This window comes from Phyllobates terribilis, unplaced genomic scaffold, assembly GCF_046119375.1.
Source record: "Phyllobates terribilis strain yellow unplaced genomic scaffold, ASM4611937v1 Scaffold_5__5_contigs__length_657084704, whole genome shotgun sequence".
NCBI classification, from domain to species: Eukaryota; Metazoa; Chordata; class Amphibia; order Anura; family Dendrobatidae; genus Phyllobates; species Phyllobates terribilis.
The window spans coordinates 464,969,354-464,986,057 of NW_027362765.1; the positions used below are offsets into that span (position 1 = coordinate 464,969,354).

Sequence of the window (16,704 nt, forward strand, 5' to 3'; positions counted from 1 at the left end):
AGCGTGTCAATTTCCCCTGCGGGTCCACATGCGGACTTTCCCCATAGACCTAATCTCTATGGGGAAAGTCCGTAGGTTTTAAAAAAAAAAATCCGCACGCGGCTCCTCCACAGCTTTGGGACCGCAGGCTGCAATGCTTGTCTGCACATACCCTTATTCCTCCCAAGAGCCGCCGGCTTTCAGTCATAGAGGCTGGGCCGGCTCCAGTTTTCTGTGGGCCCCTTTAACACATACCAAGATTCATGATGCACAGATACCACAGAGAAAATATATATATATATATATATATATATATATATATATATATATATATATATATATATTACAATGCCGAAGATTTCACCTCTTAAATTACATGAGCGATATCTATTGTAAATTCCACAATAGCTCAGAAACCGGCGAATCGCTCCACACAGAATGATGTCACCCTCCCCTCATAATGTCCCATGCAGGATGTCACCCCCTACCCCCCCTTATAATGCCCTATGCAGGATGTCACCCCCCATATAATGCCCCATGCCTCCATACATTAAAAAAATATAATCAAATACTCCCCTCACTCCTCACCTCACTTCTCACCTGCTGCCGCTGCTCAGCCTTGGACTCCAGCGTCGCCGGCGTCTTCCCGCTCTGCAGTGTGACTGCTCAGTAGAGGGCGCGGTAGAAAGACGTCACCACGCCCTCTGACCTGAGACTTCACAGTGCAGCAGCCGTGTAAGATGCAGGACCTGCTGCGGAGGCACAGGGAGAGGTAAGTATTGTGCCGGGGCCCTGACCAAGCAGGAGGGGGGGGGGTTAATTGACGGGCGCTGGCACCGCTCTCCTCTGCTCACGGGTCCCGGCACTTGCCCGGTTGTGCCGGGTGCTGGCGCCGGGCCTGCATAGAGGTGTGCCGAGCAGTTGCAGTCACCTCTCAGCACTGTGAGCGGCGGCAGTAAACACGCACTGACACTATGACAGCTGGCTCTGCAGTGCATCTGTGCAGAGCAAACTGTCAATCAAAGCCGGCTGCTCCTGGGAGGAATAAAGTTCATTTTCTCCCATTAGCCACGCTTCCAGCAAGGCGGTCGGACAGTCTTGTAATGCTATTTACGTTAATGGCACCCTTTAAGCTCTATTGTATTATTGCAAAATTCCGCACAATGGGGGATATTCACAAGTTGTGTAAAGAAAAAAAAAAAAAGAAAAAGGTTGCCATGGGTAACCAATCTAAAATAGAAAAATAATGGCGAGGATTGTATTGATGGCCGCAGGGAACATTATTGTGTTTGGTAATGTCCCCAGTGAGCCTGGAAGATGATGTAAAATTACAATTCTGCTGCAGGTAAGTGGACAGCTGTTTTTATCTCCGTACATATAATTATTGTACTTATCTGTATTAGTTTTTTTTCTTCTATTTGCGTGTTTTATTATTTTTAATTTGGCTTCGATTTATAAAAATATATTTTGCATTTCTATCTATAAACTTTTACTTTTTTTCTCCTGTACATTTATTATCCTCATTTTCAAATTTTTTTAATTTACAGCCTTTCATAGCAATATAAGCGGCTTTTGCTTGTAATAGGCTTTTATACACTGCCAGCAAACTTAATCCCTTAATACTGGCAAGAAATATTTCCATTAACAGATAGGAATGCTTTTGTAACTCCTCACTCGATATAGTTACTCCATCAAATATATGCTGTACATATCGATCAGACATTGGACGAGGGGCTGGCAGTCTCTAGAGAAATTAAGATTTTCTATGGTCACTGTTTTATCATTAATCAATAGTTTCTGGTCTCTTCATTTATTACTCGCTGCCTTTTATATTCCTGTCCTGTGTAGTCTTTAGGCTTTGTGCACCTGGCTGTATTACAGCTACAGACCGCCAAATTTTACATGGCACCCAGACCTTTTAAAGGGATCCTGTCCCCATGAAAATAGTCCTTTCTGCAGGCACCATGTTATAGAACAGGGGGAGCTGAGCAGATTGATATATAGTTTTATTACATTCAGTATAACCTGGGCTTTAATTATTTATTCCTCTGCTCTTTCTGGGATTTTCAGTAAAGTGGGCAGTCCTATCCGTGACTGACAGCCTTGTAGAAGTGTGCATATAGAGACAGCTGTCAGTCACTGATGGCACCGCCCACTGGACTGAAAATCCCAGAAAGAGCAGAGGGTTAAATGATAAAATATTCAGTATAACCTGTGTTTTCATCACAAAACTAAATATGAATCTGCTCAGCTCCCCCTGCTCTATAACATGGTGCCTGCGGAATGGACTGCATTTTCATGAGGACAGGTTCCCTTTAAAGGGATTCTTCCAATTTAATATGGATAGATAAGTTTTCTTTGTTAATCTCATAAGGGGTGCTTAAATGCTACAGTATATTACAGAGGTATTCTCTAGAACAGTTTCTACTAGGAGAGAATATTTCGCACACCGCTCAGCTATTTCGTTTGAGTAATGAATGGAGTGGAGGCTGAGGAGCGCAGTGGGGCTGTATTGGTCTTGGCTTTAAGCGTAACCTGTCATCTGGATTGTATACCCAAAACTGAATGCATTTATGTAAAGACTCTTTAATCCAAGTTACTGCCTTACTTCTCTTGTAGAATTTTTGTTTTGTTTTAGGGAAATCGATGGGTGAAATCATCTGCTAATGAGTTGCAAGTTCAGTGGGTGGACATTGCACTTACAGCTCTCCTGCCGTCCTCCATATTCCCTGCTTTCCTCCTGTCTCTAGCAGGTGACTCATTTTCCAGTGACCTGTCAATCAGGGACAGGAGCCAGCGGGTGGGCAATAGGTAGAGAGACTGGAGAGCTGTAAGTGCATTGCCCTCCCCCTGCACTTACAGCTCATTAGCATGCAATTCCAACTATGGATTTCTCTAAAGTTGCAAAACAGATTTCTGTAAGAATTTAATTGCCATTAAAGCACCTTTGCATACATGCGATTAGTTTGGGGTATAAAATCATAACAGGTTCTCTCGAAAGGGAATCTGTCACCTTGGAAATTGCTATTTACCTGCAGATATGGGCTTAATCTGCAGGTAAATCGTGTTACAAAGCTGTCTGGCCACCTTACTGAAAGTTTGGCTACCAGTAGAAAATGAACTTATTTCCTCCTGGGAGCTGCCAGCTTTCAGTTCAGGGGGTTGTGTACGAAGTGGCTACAGTCACCGTTCAGTATACTGTGATATGGATAGATGCCAGCCACGTGCTTACAGAGGCCGCTCACAGTATAGGGGGCAGTGACTAGCTGTTTCATGCATGCCCTCCTGAATGAATGAAAGCCGGCAGCTCCTGGGAGGAAATAATTTCATTTTCTCCCTGTAGCCACACTTTCAGGAAGGTGACCGGGTTGTTATTGTAACACTATTAACCTGCAGTTTAACCCGTTATCTGAGGAAACAATTTCCCATTTAACTGTTTTGTTAAGGCAGTCCTCCTACACATTCATATTTGATTAAAATCATCCAAAACTGTCCTTTCTGTGTGACCAGCTGACCATCTAATATGTATGGGACCCTCCTGATTCTTGTCTGATAGATGTTGTTGGGGGACAGAAGGATCGGATAGTTTGCATTTAGATGCCCTACTGTTGTTCTCCCTAGCGATGATCCACTACTAGTGGTGTCTGTACGTGTGTGAGGGTCCGGAGGGATGACCTACGTCCGTATACTTTTACCATGCAGTGATCAGTTATAAACTGTGTCCTTTGCTTCCACTACAGAATCGGATCGTTATGCAGTATTCTGCATGTTGAGACTTGGCCATGAAATATTTGATACAGATATGGTTATCGTGGACAAAACAACGACTGATATTTGCTTTGAAAACACTATTGTATTGTAAGTATCTGATTTATGTGTGAGAATATGACATTTGTATTAAATGACTGTACATAATGTATTGTAGCTGTCCAAACACATGGGCATTGATTTGAAGGAAAAAGAAAAAACGTTTTGCATTTTATATTGATGGCCTATCCTTAAATTTAAGCGATCAATTTCAAATCATGGTTACTTTGCTCTGTATAACTTCACATTTTCCACTGTGCTTTGGCTGTGTCGGGTGCTTTGGCTGTGTCGGGTGCTTTGGCTGTGTCGGGTGCTGTAACCATTGCGGCCCCTTCAAACAGCTGGCTGGGTGCCAAGAGTTTTGCACAGTTGGCTGTACACACTGGATAAATGGATTTTTGTGGGCTGAAACTACTGATCATCTTTTAGGGTAGAAGGGTTTGGATATGTTTAAACTTAAAGATAATGTGTCATCAGAAAAAGATCTACTTCTAAATCAGATTTTTCTGTTACATGCATGTTTTCTTTTTTTATCATACATTTTTGTCAATGTTTTCTTTCATATAATGATGTGTATTAATGAAAAAATTGAAATCTTGCACTTACAATTTTCACAATGGCTGCTGGAGCTATTTTAGACGCTTACTTATGTCCTTTCATGAAGCATTTTCAGCAGGCTCATTTTCATCACAATCAAGATTAAAATGACAGGTAACACCTGACAGGTAACACAAGTGATATCACATGATCCACCAATCACAACGAGCGATGTCACCGCTGACCCTGCTCCTCCTCCCTTTACAATAACCTTTCCTATCTCATTAGATGGTTCTATACAAAAAATAAAGCCCAAATCTGTCTATTGCTGCTTATGTACATGTGAATTTCCGGAAAAGACAGAAAGGATAAGTGTAGAATAGCCCCAGTGACCAGTGAAAATATCAAGATTTCTATTTTTAAAACTATATTGTGATATAGAAAAAAAATTGCCATTTTTTTTTTTTTTTTTTTTTTAAATGTATGCAACACAAAAATTTGATCTGTCACCGGGTCAAAAGTGCCAACTTTTGCTCTTATTTTATTTTATTCATGTCCATTTTTGTGTTACTTAAAGGGCTCATCCAGAACTAATTATTACTTTTTAGGCCTAAAGTAAGAAAAAAATAACAGGCAGGTAGTTGCTGCTCCATGTCAACAGATCAGCTCTACTTCTTCGGGACTGTTCTGCTGATGGGGTGTGACTGCTGGCGTCATGCTGATTGACAGCCAGCTCACAGCAGTTAGGTAGTGGTGGATCTGCCTGTCCGTCAGCATGACATCTGCTGTTGATGTGACGTCATCGGAAGCTGCTGAATTGCCAGCAGGAGCGGGTGGTGACTGCTCTGTGCCGACTGACATCAGAACCGAGAAACTACCTGCCTGTTAGCCGGTAATAAAAATAAATATATAGTCCCGTATAACCCCCTTTAAATATTCCATACGGATTCAGGAATATGGACCCTTTTTATTCAATAATAATAATTTTCATTATTTTTACCTAGGGGATGTTGGTCACAGGATCCTCAGGGGACGTCTTATTATCCTGTAAGCCACACCCCATTTATAAAGACCATCAAAATTAGCACTAAAAAAAGCCCATATCTATTTAACAGTATGACAAGTAAAAAAATCTATATAATCAGGGGAGCAGTGGGAATAAAATAAGCAAAAAACTGTCCACTTTTCCTCTGGCGACAGGTCTTATTTAAACAGTAGGTCACTTTCTGATGAACCATTCCCTTTGAACATGCACAATCCTTTGCTCCCCTTTTCTTCCTATTGAAAAAAAGATGAGGAGGCTCATACATATATATGATTTTTTTATAATGTAACTTCAATGTATGTGATGGAATAGGAATGAGACTATCAGACTGCAGCTTGGCAATAACTGGATGTGTTTTGTTTCTTCATGGGGGAATTGCTGCCTTTCATTTCCCAGTGATTTTAAGAAAAGTATGAATAATTGATTATTAAAACATCAGTCGAGATCAGTACAATTAAGCGCACAAGCCATATACACAGTACACAAGCCGTAATGGCACTCAGTAGCTGAGGAGCGCTGCTCCCTGGGAAACGTTGTGATTGATACTTCACTCTTTTCTTATAACGTCTTTCTAATATTGATACGGCATAATCTCAAGGTCAAGGACCCCAGAGCTTTATAACATGAAGGCAGCGCATATATTTTCTTTTTCTTTCTTCTTCTCTCTTTTCCACTTATCTTTGTAGAGTCCATAACTGATTTATGCTGCCAAGTGTAATGTATCTATAAATATGCTTTATAGCGGAATGTAATGTATCTATAAATGTACTTTGTGCTTTATGGAAGAATTTTTTATTGTACATATTAACTGTGTTTTCTTCAGTAACCTAATTTAAAATGTACTTTTTTTATAATGCAGTTTGATTATTATATCATCACTTTTGTCCTTGAGTCAAAATTAATATCAAAAGTAAAATATTACTAAGGGGAACTCTATATAGAGACCATTGGTGTCCCAAGCAAATGTCATCACCCTTTGCTGCCCCCTATGGCAGGCTGGTGTATTACTGGGACAGTTCCACTTTCCTATTAGGTGACAACTGTAATTTAAAGAAGAGTAGAATGCGCTTGATTCCTAGGGCTATCTTCTCAGAGATGTCGTGGTTCTTCAGACTCTCCATCTTCAGACTATCCATGAGCCAGAAGTCTATGGTGCATCGTTCTGACGCTCCGTAGGTTTACATTGTAAAAGCCACTTGCGGGTCATACAGAGCGCATCATAGAGTCTGAAGAGCGGTGACATTGCCGAGAAGAGGAGAAGACAGCAGTAGGTGAGTATATTAAAGAGGTCGTCCAGGACTTCGTTTTTAGGCCCATAGTGAAAAGAAACAGGCCGGTAGTTGCTAAGAGGCAACTACCTGCCTGTTGTACCCGGAGCTGGTTTAGACCGATCAATGACCGCTCATGCCGGCGATTCAACTGCTCAACCTCAACAGAGCAGCTCTTCTTCTGCGTTGATGTGTCAACGGGGCATGACTGCTGACGTCATGCTAAGTGACAGCCGGCTCCCCGGCTGGGAGCCAGTTGTCAATCAGCTTGATGCCAGAAGTCATGACCTTTCAACAGAGCAGAAGAGAAGCTGCTGCTCTGCCGATGTGATGTCCTCCGAAGCTAATGAATCGCCGGCAGTAGCGATCTGTGACTGCTGTGTTGCGGCAGAGATCTGCACCAGGCGCAACATGCAGGACCGATTTTAGTGTTTTTAAAAAAAAATGAATAAATAAAAAATTTTCATGGCAGGGCTTCTTTAAAAATTGTTATTCCATTTTCCTAACAGGAGAAATATGAGTACAAAGAAAATGTATCGTCAGATATTGAGCTTTTGTTTAAATCAGGTTTTTGTTTTTTATAAATGTTTCGCAATTTTTTTCTTTCATCTCAAACTGTATTATTGAAATGCGAAATCTTGCAATTTGCACACTTACTGGGACTTTTTAGCAGGGCTGTGGAGTTGGAGTCCATTTTGGTGGAGTCTGAGTCCGTATAAAATAGACAACCTCCGACTCCTAAAATATACAGTGAGTACGGAAAGTATTCAGACCCCTTTAAATTTTTCACTTTGTTTCATTGCAGCCATTTGGTAAATTCTAAAGGGTTCATTTTTTTCTCATTAAAGTACACTCTGCACCCCATGTTGACTGAAAAAAACAGAAATGTAGAAATTTTTGCAAAATTATTAAAGAAAAACTGAAATATCACATGGTAATAAGTATTCAGACCCTTTGCTCAGACACTCATATTTAAGTCACATGCTGTCCATTTCCTTGTGATCCTCCTTGAGATGGTTCTACTCCTTCATTGGAGTCCAGCTGTGTTTAATTAAACTGATAGGACTTGATTTGGAAAGGCACACACCTGTCTATATAAGACCTCACAGTGCATGTCAGACCAAATGAAAATCATGAGCTCAAAGGAACTGTCCAAGGAGCTCAGACAGAATTGTGGCAAGGCACAGATCTGGCCAAGATTACAAAAGAATTTCTGCATTACTCAAGGCTCCTAAGAGCACAGTGGCCTCCATAATCCTTAAATGGAAGAAGTTTGGGACCACCAGAAGTCTTCCTAGACCTGGCCAAACTGAGCAATCGTGGGAGAAGAGCCTTGGTGAGAGAGGTAAAGAAGAACCCCAAGATCACTGTGGCTGAGCTCCAGAGATGCAGTAGGGAGATGGGAGAAAGTTCCACAAAGTCAACTATCACTGCTGCCCTCCACCAGTTGGGTCTTTATGCAGAGTGGCCCGACTGAAGCCTCCCCTCAGTACAAGACATATGAAAGCCCTCATAGCGTTTGCTCAAAAACACATGAAGGACTCCCAGACTATGAGAAATAAGATTCTCTGGTCTGATGAGACAAAGATAGAACTTCTGGTGATAATTCTAAGCGGTATGTGTCGAGAAAACCAGGCACTGCTTATCACTTGCCCAATACAATCCCAACAGTGAAACATGGTGGTGGCAACATCATTCTATGGGGGTGTTTTTCAGCTGCAGGGACAGGACAACTGGTTGCAATTGAAGGAAACATGAATGCGGCCAAGTACAGAGATATCCTGGATGAAAACCTCTTCCAGAGTGCTCTGGACCTCCGACTTGGCCTAAGGTTCACCTTCCAACAAGACAATGACTCTAAGCACACAGCTAAAATAACAAAGGAGTGGCTTCAGAACAACTCTGTGACCATTCTTGACTGGCCCAGCCAGAGCCCTGACCTAAACCCAATTGAGCGTCTCTGGAGAGACCTGAATATGGCTGTCCACCAACGTTCACCATCCAACCTGACGGAACTGGAGAGGATCTGCAAGGAAGAATGGCAGAGGATCCCCAAATCCAGGTGTGAAAAACTTGATGCATCATTCCCAAGAAGTCTCATGGCTGTACTAGCTCAAAAGGGTGCTCAATACTGAGCAAAGGGTCTGAATACTTATGACCGTGTGATATTTCAGTTTTTCATTTTTTAATAAATTTGTACAAATTTCTACATTTTGTTTTTTTTTTTCAGTCAAGATGGGGTGCAGAGTGTACTTTAATGAGAAAAAAAATGAACTTTTTAGAATTTACCAAATGGCTGCGATGAAACAAAGAGTGGAAAATTTAAAGGGGTCTGAATACTTTCTGTACCCACTGTATATAATAAATTGGGTATAGTAGTTCAGTGCAGGATGTGTTGTAAATGTTTTCATAAGAATTTGGGAAAGTTATGAAATCTCCTATAAATGTCTGTTCTGTTCCTGATCTAAGGATCTGGGCTTTTAGTTGAGATGAATCTGTGCTGCACTTTATGTACACGCTCAGTAGTGAGGCAGGGCTGTGGAGTTGGGAGTCAGAGAAATTGAGGAGTCTGAGTCGGAGCTTTGGCTTACCATCTCCACAGCCCTGTGTGGTATTGTGTGGTAAAAAATGGCGTGGCAACGTGATTCTTCAGGTCAGTATAAATATGGAGATACCAAAGTTAAAGAAGTTGTCCTCTACTTGAACAACCCCTTCTCATACCCCACGCTTGGCCCCGATTAAAAGAATTAAAGCTTATACTCCTCTCCTGTGTCGGCGACGTTCCAGCAGTGTCGGCACTCGTCGTCCCGGGGCTCTTGTGTGGTTCTTATGACGCGTGACTCTCGAGTCCAATCAGCGCTGGCATCATTGTCCTCGCCTTTAGACAAATCTAACATCAAGAGGAAGTCAGGGCTGCGGCTGCTCTCTCACTTTCTCTTGATGTTCGATTTGTATGAAGGCGAGGACAATGATGCCAGCGCTGATTGGACTCGAGAGTCACGTGTCCAAACCGCACGAGAGCGAGTGCTGACACCTCTGGAACGGCATTGGGGAGTATGACCTTTTTTTTTTTTTTTTTTTTTTTTTTTTTTTTTTATTTTATAGGCGCCAAACATTTACATCAAGAAGGGGTTGAGTAGTGAACACCCCCTTTAATGGATTTGTTTTTGGTTAAAAAAAAAAAAAAAAAAAAAAGTAAAAAATAGTTCTTGTTGCCAATTTCTGAGGCCCATAACTGTATACTGTATTTTTCGGACTATAAGACACACTGGACTATAAGACGCACCCCAAATTTTGGGGTGGAAAATAGGGAAAAAATTTTTTTTGATAAGATGGGGGTCTGTCTTATAGTCTGAATAGGTATCTTATCTGGAGGTGCTGTGGAGTGGGGGTCACAGGAGGCAGGGTCCTGCAGGAAGCCGGGCCTGGCGCTGCTGGGGGGCCTGGGCGCCTGGTGCTGGCGGGCTGGAGCCCTGGGCATCTAATGGTCTGGGCGCCTGTGCTGGTGGACTGGAGTCCTGTTGGCTTGCACTGGGTGCCTGGTTGCTGGCGTTTGGGTGCCTGGGTGAGTGGTGGCTAGCGCTGGAGACTTGGTGCCTGGGTGAGTGGTGGCTGGCGCTGGGGGCCTGGGTCAATGGTGGCTGGCGCTGGGGGCTTGGGGCCTGGGTAAGTGGTGGCTGGGGCCTGGTATCGGTGCCGTTGTCTTGCTGTGAGTAGCGTGGCAGAGCGGCGTAAGCGCGGCCATCTTTCTGAAGCTGAGATCTACCGGAAAATGGACGCCGGCGTGGCAGAGCGCATGCACTGGCTCCGACGGCCATTTTCCTGTAGATCAGCTTCAGAAAAATGGGTGCACGCACCGGAAGCCACTCACAGCAAGGCCCCGGCTCCCAAGGCAGATACCTCTTCTGCTGCCGCTGTTGCCGCCGCTGATCCCACTCCACCACCACCGGTAAGTTACTTTCGGACCATAAGACACATCCCCCATTTTCCTCCCAAATTTGGGGGAAAAAAGTGCATCTTATGATCCGAAAAATACGGTAATTTTTTTTTGCAGCGGACTGGTGTCTTTATTGATGATACTTATTGATAATACTTTGGGGACACACATACGGTACGTTTTATCACTTTTTAGTGTGTTTTTAAGAGGGATGGCGATTTTGGCATTTAATTTTTCCCTTTTATGGCATTTACCATATGGATTCATTTTTTATTTTGGTAGCTCACACTGTTTAACAATTGACTTTTTAATAAATGTTACTCTAATTTTGAAAACAAATATTGTGGCAAAAAAGCCTATTGTAGCATACCTGGCGGCGTCCTTGCATAGTGGTCCATCTCCCACTGTGCAAGAGCGCGCACTTGATCTCCAATCCAGAATGTCTCTCTGGCTTCCCTCCATGCTGTCTGTTTGCCTCTGTGTCTGCTGCTTAAGGGCGGCGCCCGATCACTTCCTGCTGTTTGTACCTGCTGCAGGCACACCCCTTGTGCGTCCTCAGCCTATTGCTGTCTGTCACCTGGTATTTAAACCAGCTGCTCAAATTAACCCATGCCTGAGCATTGTGTTTCATTCAGTGTGGTCTTTCACTCTGAATGTGCCAGGTCCCCTTCTGTGTTCTCTTGTCTGCCTATCCTGGAGGCTGTATTTCCAGGCCTGTCTGAACACGCTCCTTGCCTGTTCGTCTCGCCTTCTAGGGTCTGCATTCCTAGACCCGCTCCTGTATCTAGTCTGTCCTGTCTGAACACGCTCCTGGCCTGTTCCTCCCGCCTTCTAGGGGCTGCATTCCTAGACCCGCTCCTGTATCTTGCTACTTTGTCTGTTCTTGTCTGTATTCCCTTCTTGCCTGTTTTCCCGTGTTTCTCTATGTCCGTACCTTTCCTTTTTCTGCAGAGTCTGAACTCGTACCTAACTCCTGCTCGTTGTCACTGTACTTCCGTTTGTGAGTTTGTGGTCCACTCGCTACTTCACTGCAAGTACCCTGTGGGTATCTGGTTCTGCCTTTCCCTTCTTGTCTGTTCCGTGTGAACAGAGCCCTGTCGCCCCTGCTCTGCCTTTGCTCACCGCTCCGGCGGTTCTAGCCTGCTCTGCCTTTGCTCACCGCTCCGGCGGTTCTAGCCTGCTCTGCCTTTGCTCACCGCTCCGGCGGTTCTAGCCTGCTCTGCCTTTGCTCACCGCTCCGGCGGTTCTAGCCTGCTCTGCCTTTGCTCACCGCTCTGGCGGTTCTAGCCTGCTCTGCCTTTGCTCACCGCTCTGGCGGTTCTAGCCTGCTCTGCCTTTGCTCACCGCTCTGGCGGTTCTAGCCTGCTCTGCCTTTGCTCACCGCTCCGGCGGTTCTAGCCTGCTTTACCCTTTGCTCGCCGCTCCGGGCGGCCTTGTCCTGCTCTGCTCTTGCTCGCCGCTCCGAGCGGCCTTGTCTTGCTCGCCGCTCCGGGCGGCCTTGTCTTGCTCTGGTCTTGCTCGCCGCTCCGGGCGGCCTTGTCTTGCTCTGCTCTTGCTCGCCGCTCCGGGCGGCCTTGTCTTGCTCTGCTCTTGCTCGCCGCTCCGGGCGGCCTTGTCTTGCTCTGCTCTTGCTCGCCGCTCCGGGCGGCCTTGTCTTGCTCTGCTCTTGCTCGCCGCTCCGGGCGGCCTTGTCTTGCTCTGCTCTTGCTCGCCGCTCCGGGCGGCCTTGTCTTGCTCTGCTCTTGCTCGCCGCTCCGGGCGGCCTCGCCCTGCTCTCGCTCGCCTCTCTGGGCGGCCTCACTCTGCTGTGTTTGTCCGCCACATCTGTGGTTCTGTTCCTGAGTCCCAGTGTGTACTGGGTCCTATCCCGCCTGTGTTCCTTCCTGCTAGCGCCTCCCTGTCTGCACTCTAGCCGTGCTTGCCTGTACCCCCCTGCCTGCATACCCGCCTGCCTGCATACCAGTCGTGCCTGCCTATACCCACCAGTCTGTGTGCCAGCCTAACCTGTCTGTTCCTGTATTCCCCTGTGTGGGTCAACAGCCGTGTCCGGGGTCTGTCCTGGAGTAGCACCTGGTCCCTCTGCTCGGTTCCTCCTTGGTGCACTGGCGTCGTATGCCGTCGTGCGACCCTGGTCGGATCGGGTGAATACCTAGTTACGCCCCTCCAGGCATTCACTCTCCGGCACGGTCCAGTGGAATCACACGCACACGCCACTCAGCCCGGGCGTGTGCATTACACCTATGATATTATTTCATGTCTTTTTTTTTTTCTTTGATTGAACAAATAATTCCTACGTGTCCAAGGGAATTTTTCCGTCTAAGAAAGTGATCGCCACTGATCCAGAGAATGAAAGAAACACCATTCTTGTTATTTTAAAAAAAATGATAGTTGGGTGAAAGAAAAAGTAAGATTATGAGACTGACAGATCTGTGAATATGCATTGTCACGTTTTTGTCCACTTCCAGTCTTTTTTTGCCTTTATTGTTTATAACCTCACCTTTTTGTGTCTTCATGTTGGTTTTCATTAATTTGCACTTAGTCTTCCAGCACAATCAATCTCCTCCGTTCTCATGCTTTAATGTAAAGTACATGTCTTTTTATTGTGAGTTATTAATTTACAGCACAACAGATGTTTCCTTGCTTTTGCAGCACTGAAGCAAGGCCAGATTTTCAATTAAAGCTGGAAGTGTATAGCTGCAGCATGGAGGACTCGTCTATAGCAAACACTCCCAAGAAACTCGCGCGGAAGCTCAGAAACTCAATTGGGAAATCTGCAGGGAAGAAATTTAATTCAGAACTTGAGGAATCTGAGCCAGAAGCTTTTTTGTTCTCCAATCCTCACATGCCGTGAGTTGTGCTTTCAGCATTCATTGCTATTAATATACATGTACTGTATGTGGTCACCGCGGCTTTGTAGCTCTCTTCTTACAGACAATACATGGAACCTTAGAAGAAAAAATTGTAACTGATGTTTTAATTGCGCTAAGCGGAATTGAGAATTATAGCAACTTTTATCTATTGTGACAGAGCGCATATTTTACATTTCTAAAATGTATTAGTTTTGCTATTACTATTTTTTTTTTTCGGACAAGCCTTCAAACAAGTATACTTTCTTCCTTCCAGAAACTGTGTATATCACATATACTGATTCTACAAAGTCTATATCTTACAACCCACTACCGGCTTGGTTCTCCTAAAATTAAAAGTGCTCATGGTTCATCAAGATCCTCTCAAAAAAAAAACCACCTACTTTTAACCTGCTGACACGTCCTCCTTAAGGGCAGGCTATCCTCAGAAAATGACCTATTGTTTAAATTTAGGTTTTTTGTGTTATTTGTAGTTAAAAAAAAAATAAATAAATAATCACAATCTGTATTCAAAATAATAGAAATCTTGTAATTTTCACACTGGCCACTGGGTCTCTTTTAGACTCGAACTTCCTGTTTCAGGAAACAACACATGTACAAAGCCCTATCTTTTCTGTTAAAGCATCAAATGAACATGTGCAAAGGTCATTGTGAAGGTTGGGGGAGCAGAGTCAGCTGTGACATCTCCTGTTGTGATTGGTGGATCTTGTGTTATCAGCTGTGTATTACCTGCCATTCTAATCCTGCCTCTGATAAGGAACCTGATGAAAACTCTTCCTAAAAGGACAGGAAGTAGGAGTCTAAAAAATCCCTAGTGGCCAGTGTAAAAATTGCAAGATTTCTATTTATCAATGTGATCTGAAAAAAAAAAAAGACAATGTTTTAAAAATACATGTAACACAAAAACCTGATTTAAACAATAGGTCACTTTCTGATGAGATCCCTTTTTAAGGCACTTATAAGGATGGCCAAAGGCCATGTTTCAATGGAAAGTTAAAAATGATTTAAACCAGAGATTTATTATCAATGTATGATTTTTCATGAGCCGTATAAAAATTACTGAAATATTGCAGTTTTCAGAATGGCTACTAGAGCTAGCCAATGGACGGATATTTCATGCATTCTGCCTCCGGTTTTAGTTTTGCTGTGTAGAATTGAAAAGGGTCATCTGTGTCATCTCCATAATGTTTAAAGGGAGAGGAATATGCTGCAGGAGGCCCAGCTAATAGGCCATTTAACACAGATAAGGCACAGTATGCATCTCTTCCTGCTTCACTCTGTAGAGGGACAACACTAATTAATTCATTCAGGAGTCTGCTATTCTGGTGCATTTTTACTTGTATTCATTGCAGCTGCCATAAAAAGCAAAAATTTACACTTGCACTCTGCATACAGTCAATTCCAGAAAAATAGCCAGTAAAGCTTTTAAAAACGTTAATTTCTTAATATGTAAGTGAGCTGTAAAGCTCTTTGGCCGGACACGCATCTCCTTGAGAATCTGCCTCAAGAAATTATTTTAAATAAAAGGGGGAGTTGCCAGTGTGAGACATGTAATGACTGACAGTCTGCTCTCCTGATCTACATGTCTTCCCTGGTACCTCTGCCTGTCATTTACAATAATCTCTGGAAGCAGATTCTTGGGGAGATCTGTATCCCACCCCTAGATCTTAACCGCTCGTTTACATATTAAGAAAAACATGGATTTTTCTAGAATAAGACATCAGATCGCAGATATCAAGGTATCATTTTATTCAACTTCCTATGCCTGTATAGATGGCTTAGGAGGGTTGACTCTACTCACATACTCCCTTTAAGGCTGTGTGCCCACGTAGCATTTTTCAAGCGTATATGCTGCGGAATTTCCGCAGCGTAAACGCTTGAAAAACGCATGTATATCCGCACCCCATGGTCCCCAATGGGATTCCGCAAGTTCTATGCACATGCTGTGGATTTTTCCGCAGCGTTTATGCCGCGTTCAAAAATCCGCAGCATGTCATTTAATTTTGCGTTTCCGCAAGCGGAATTGCCTTTGTCCAATGCATAAAAAACGCAAGGCAATTCCGCATGTGGAAAACGCGTGATAAACGCGCGAAAAATGCGCGATAAACGCGTGCGGAATTCCGCATGCGTTTTTCCGGGAGAGGACTTGCATTTATGCAGCAGAAATTTTCTGCTTCATAAATGCAACGTGGGCACATAGCCTAATAAAGTAAACTAAAATTAGTTCTACTTGCTTTTGTAGACCAGAGGCCATGCCAGATATCAGGTCCTACTAAATCATGACCGGGACATGAACTGATGTACTGTAAGTAATTTTTTTCTATTTTGGTCTATATTTTAGGGGAGCAAAATACAACCTTCTGGCTCATATTACACTCATGCTGGATAGTGTGGAGGATAGCTTCAGAACTCATACCCTTACTATTACTGCACATGGTAAGTGTTCACACGTGTATGTGGTAATGATAGACCCCATTACTGTTCCTGCAGGAGTCTGTGGCCAGCGGACGAGAACCTTTTGAACCTCCTCCTACATGCAGGTATCCCCCGCATCTCTTCTGATTAGTAAGCCCGGGTGTCACGCAGAGTGTGGGAAAGACTTAGTGCAACACAGAGGGAAGAGGGAAAGGAAGCCCAGACACTAGGGAAAGGGGAAGTGGAGACCTCCTCCTAGTCTGGTCTAGTGTAACCCTGTCTCAACTACCATCCCTATATTGGCTCTTCACCAATCGCCGCACGCGTGCCTCACCCTGACTTTCCCTGGCGTATGGCTAAGGCTAGGGAAGGGAGGAGATGAGCACTACTTGATCTCCACTAAACTCTATAGACAACAAGGGTAGACAAACGGGGAGAATTGCTTAGCTTTAGACGACTCCAGCCAATTGGGCACACGGCCTCAAGCTCCAGAGAGGATGAAGTACTGCTCTTGCTAAAGCCTCACAAGTAGTGATGAATATTGCCGGTACCTCCCTCTCAGACCCACCAGGTATTTATACACTCAGGCCAGGGAGCTAATTAGCCAGAGGGAGGTAGCTGCTGGGTCCTAGAGACAGCCAGCCTCTAAGAAGATGTCTGTAATGCCAAACATAGAAATCCCTGCAACCAACTGCAGGGCGACTATCTGTCACCTCTGACACACCCAGGACACAACATCATCATTGCGGCGCTATGCCCTCACGACGTCACACCGGGCCTACTGAGTGCGGTGTGAAATTCGGAAAATGCTTATGCTGTTTCCGGTACTAGCTTTAGCCTTTCAGGGCA

At 44.1% G+C, this 16,704-nt stretch overlaps 1 protein-coding gene across 1 annotated transcript in view; it reads left to right on the forward strand.

Annotated features, from left to right (window-relative positions):
- Positions 1–16,704, forward strand: part of RTKN2 (rhotekin 2) — an 85,677-nt gene that overhangs the window by 23,409 nt on the left and 45,564 nt on the right. Inside the window, exons 5-7 of the mRNA XM_073685410.1 lie at positions 3,720–3,837; positions 13,223–13,420; positions 15,782–15,876. Coding sequence (XP_073541511.1) covers positions 3,720–3,837; positions 13,223–13,420; positions 15,782–15,876 — 411 coding nt within the window. The remainder of the gene's footprint in view (positions 1–3,719; positions 3,838–13,222; positions 13,421–15,781; positions 15,877–16,704) is intronic.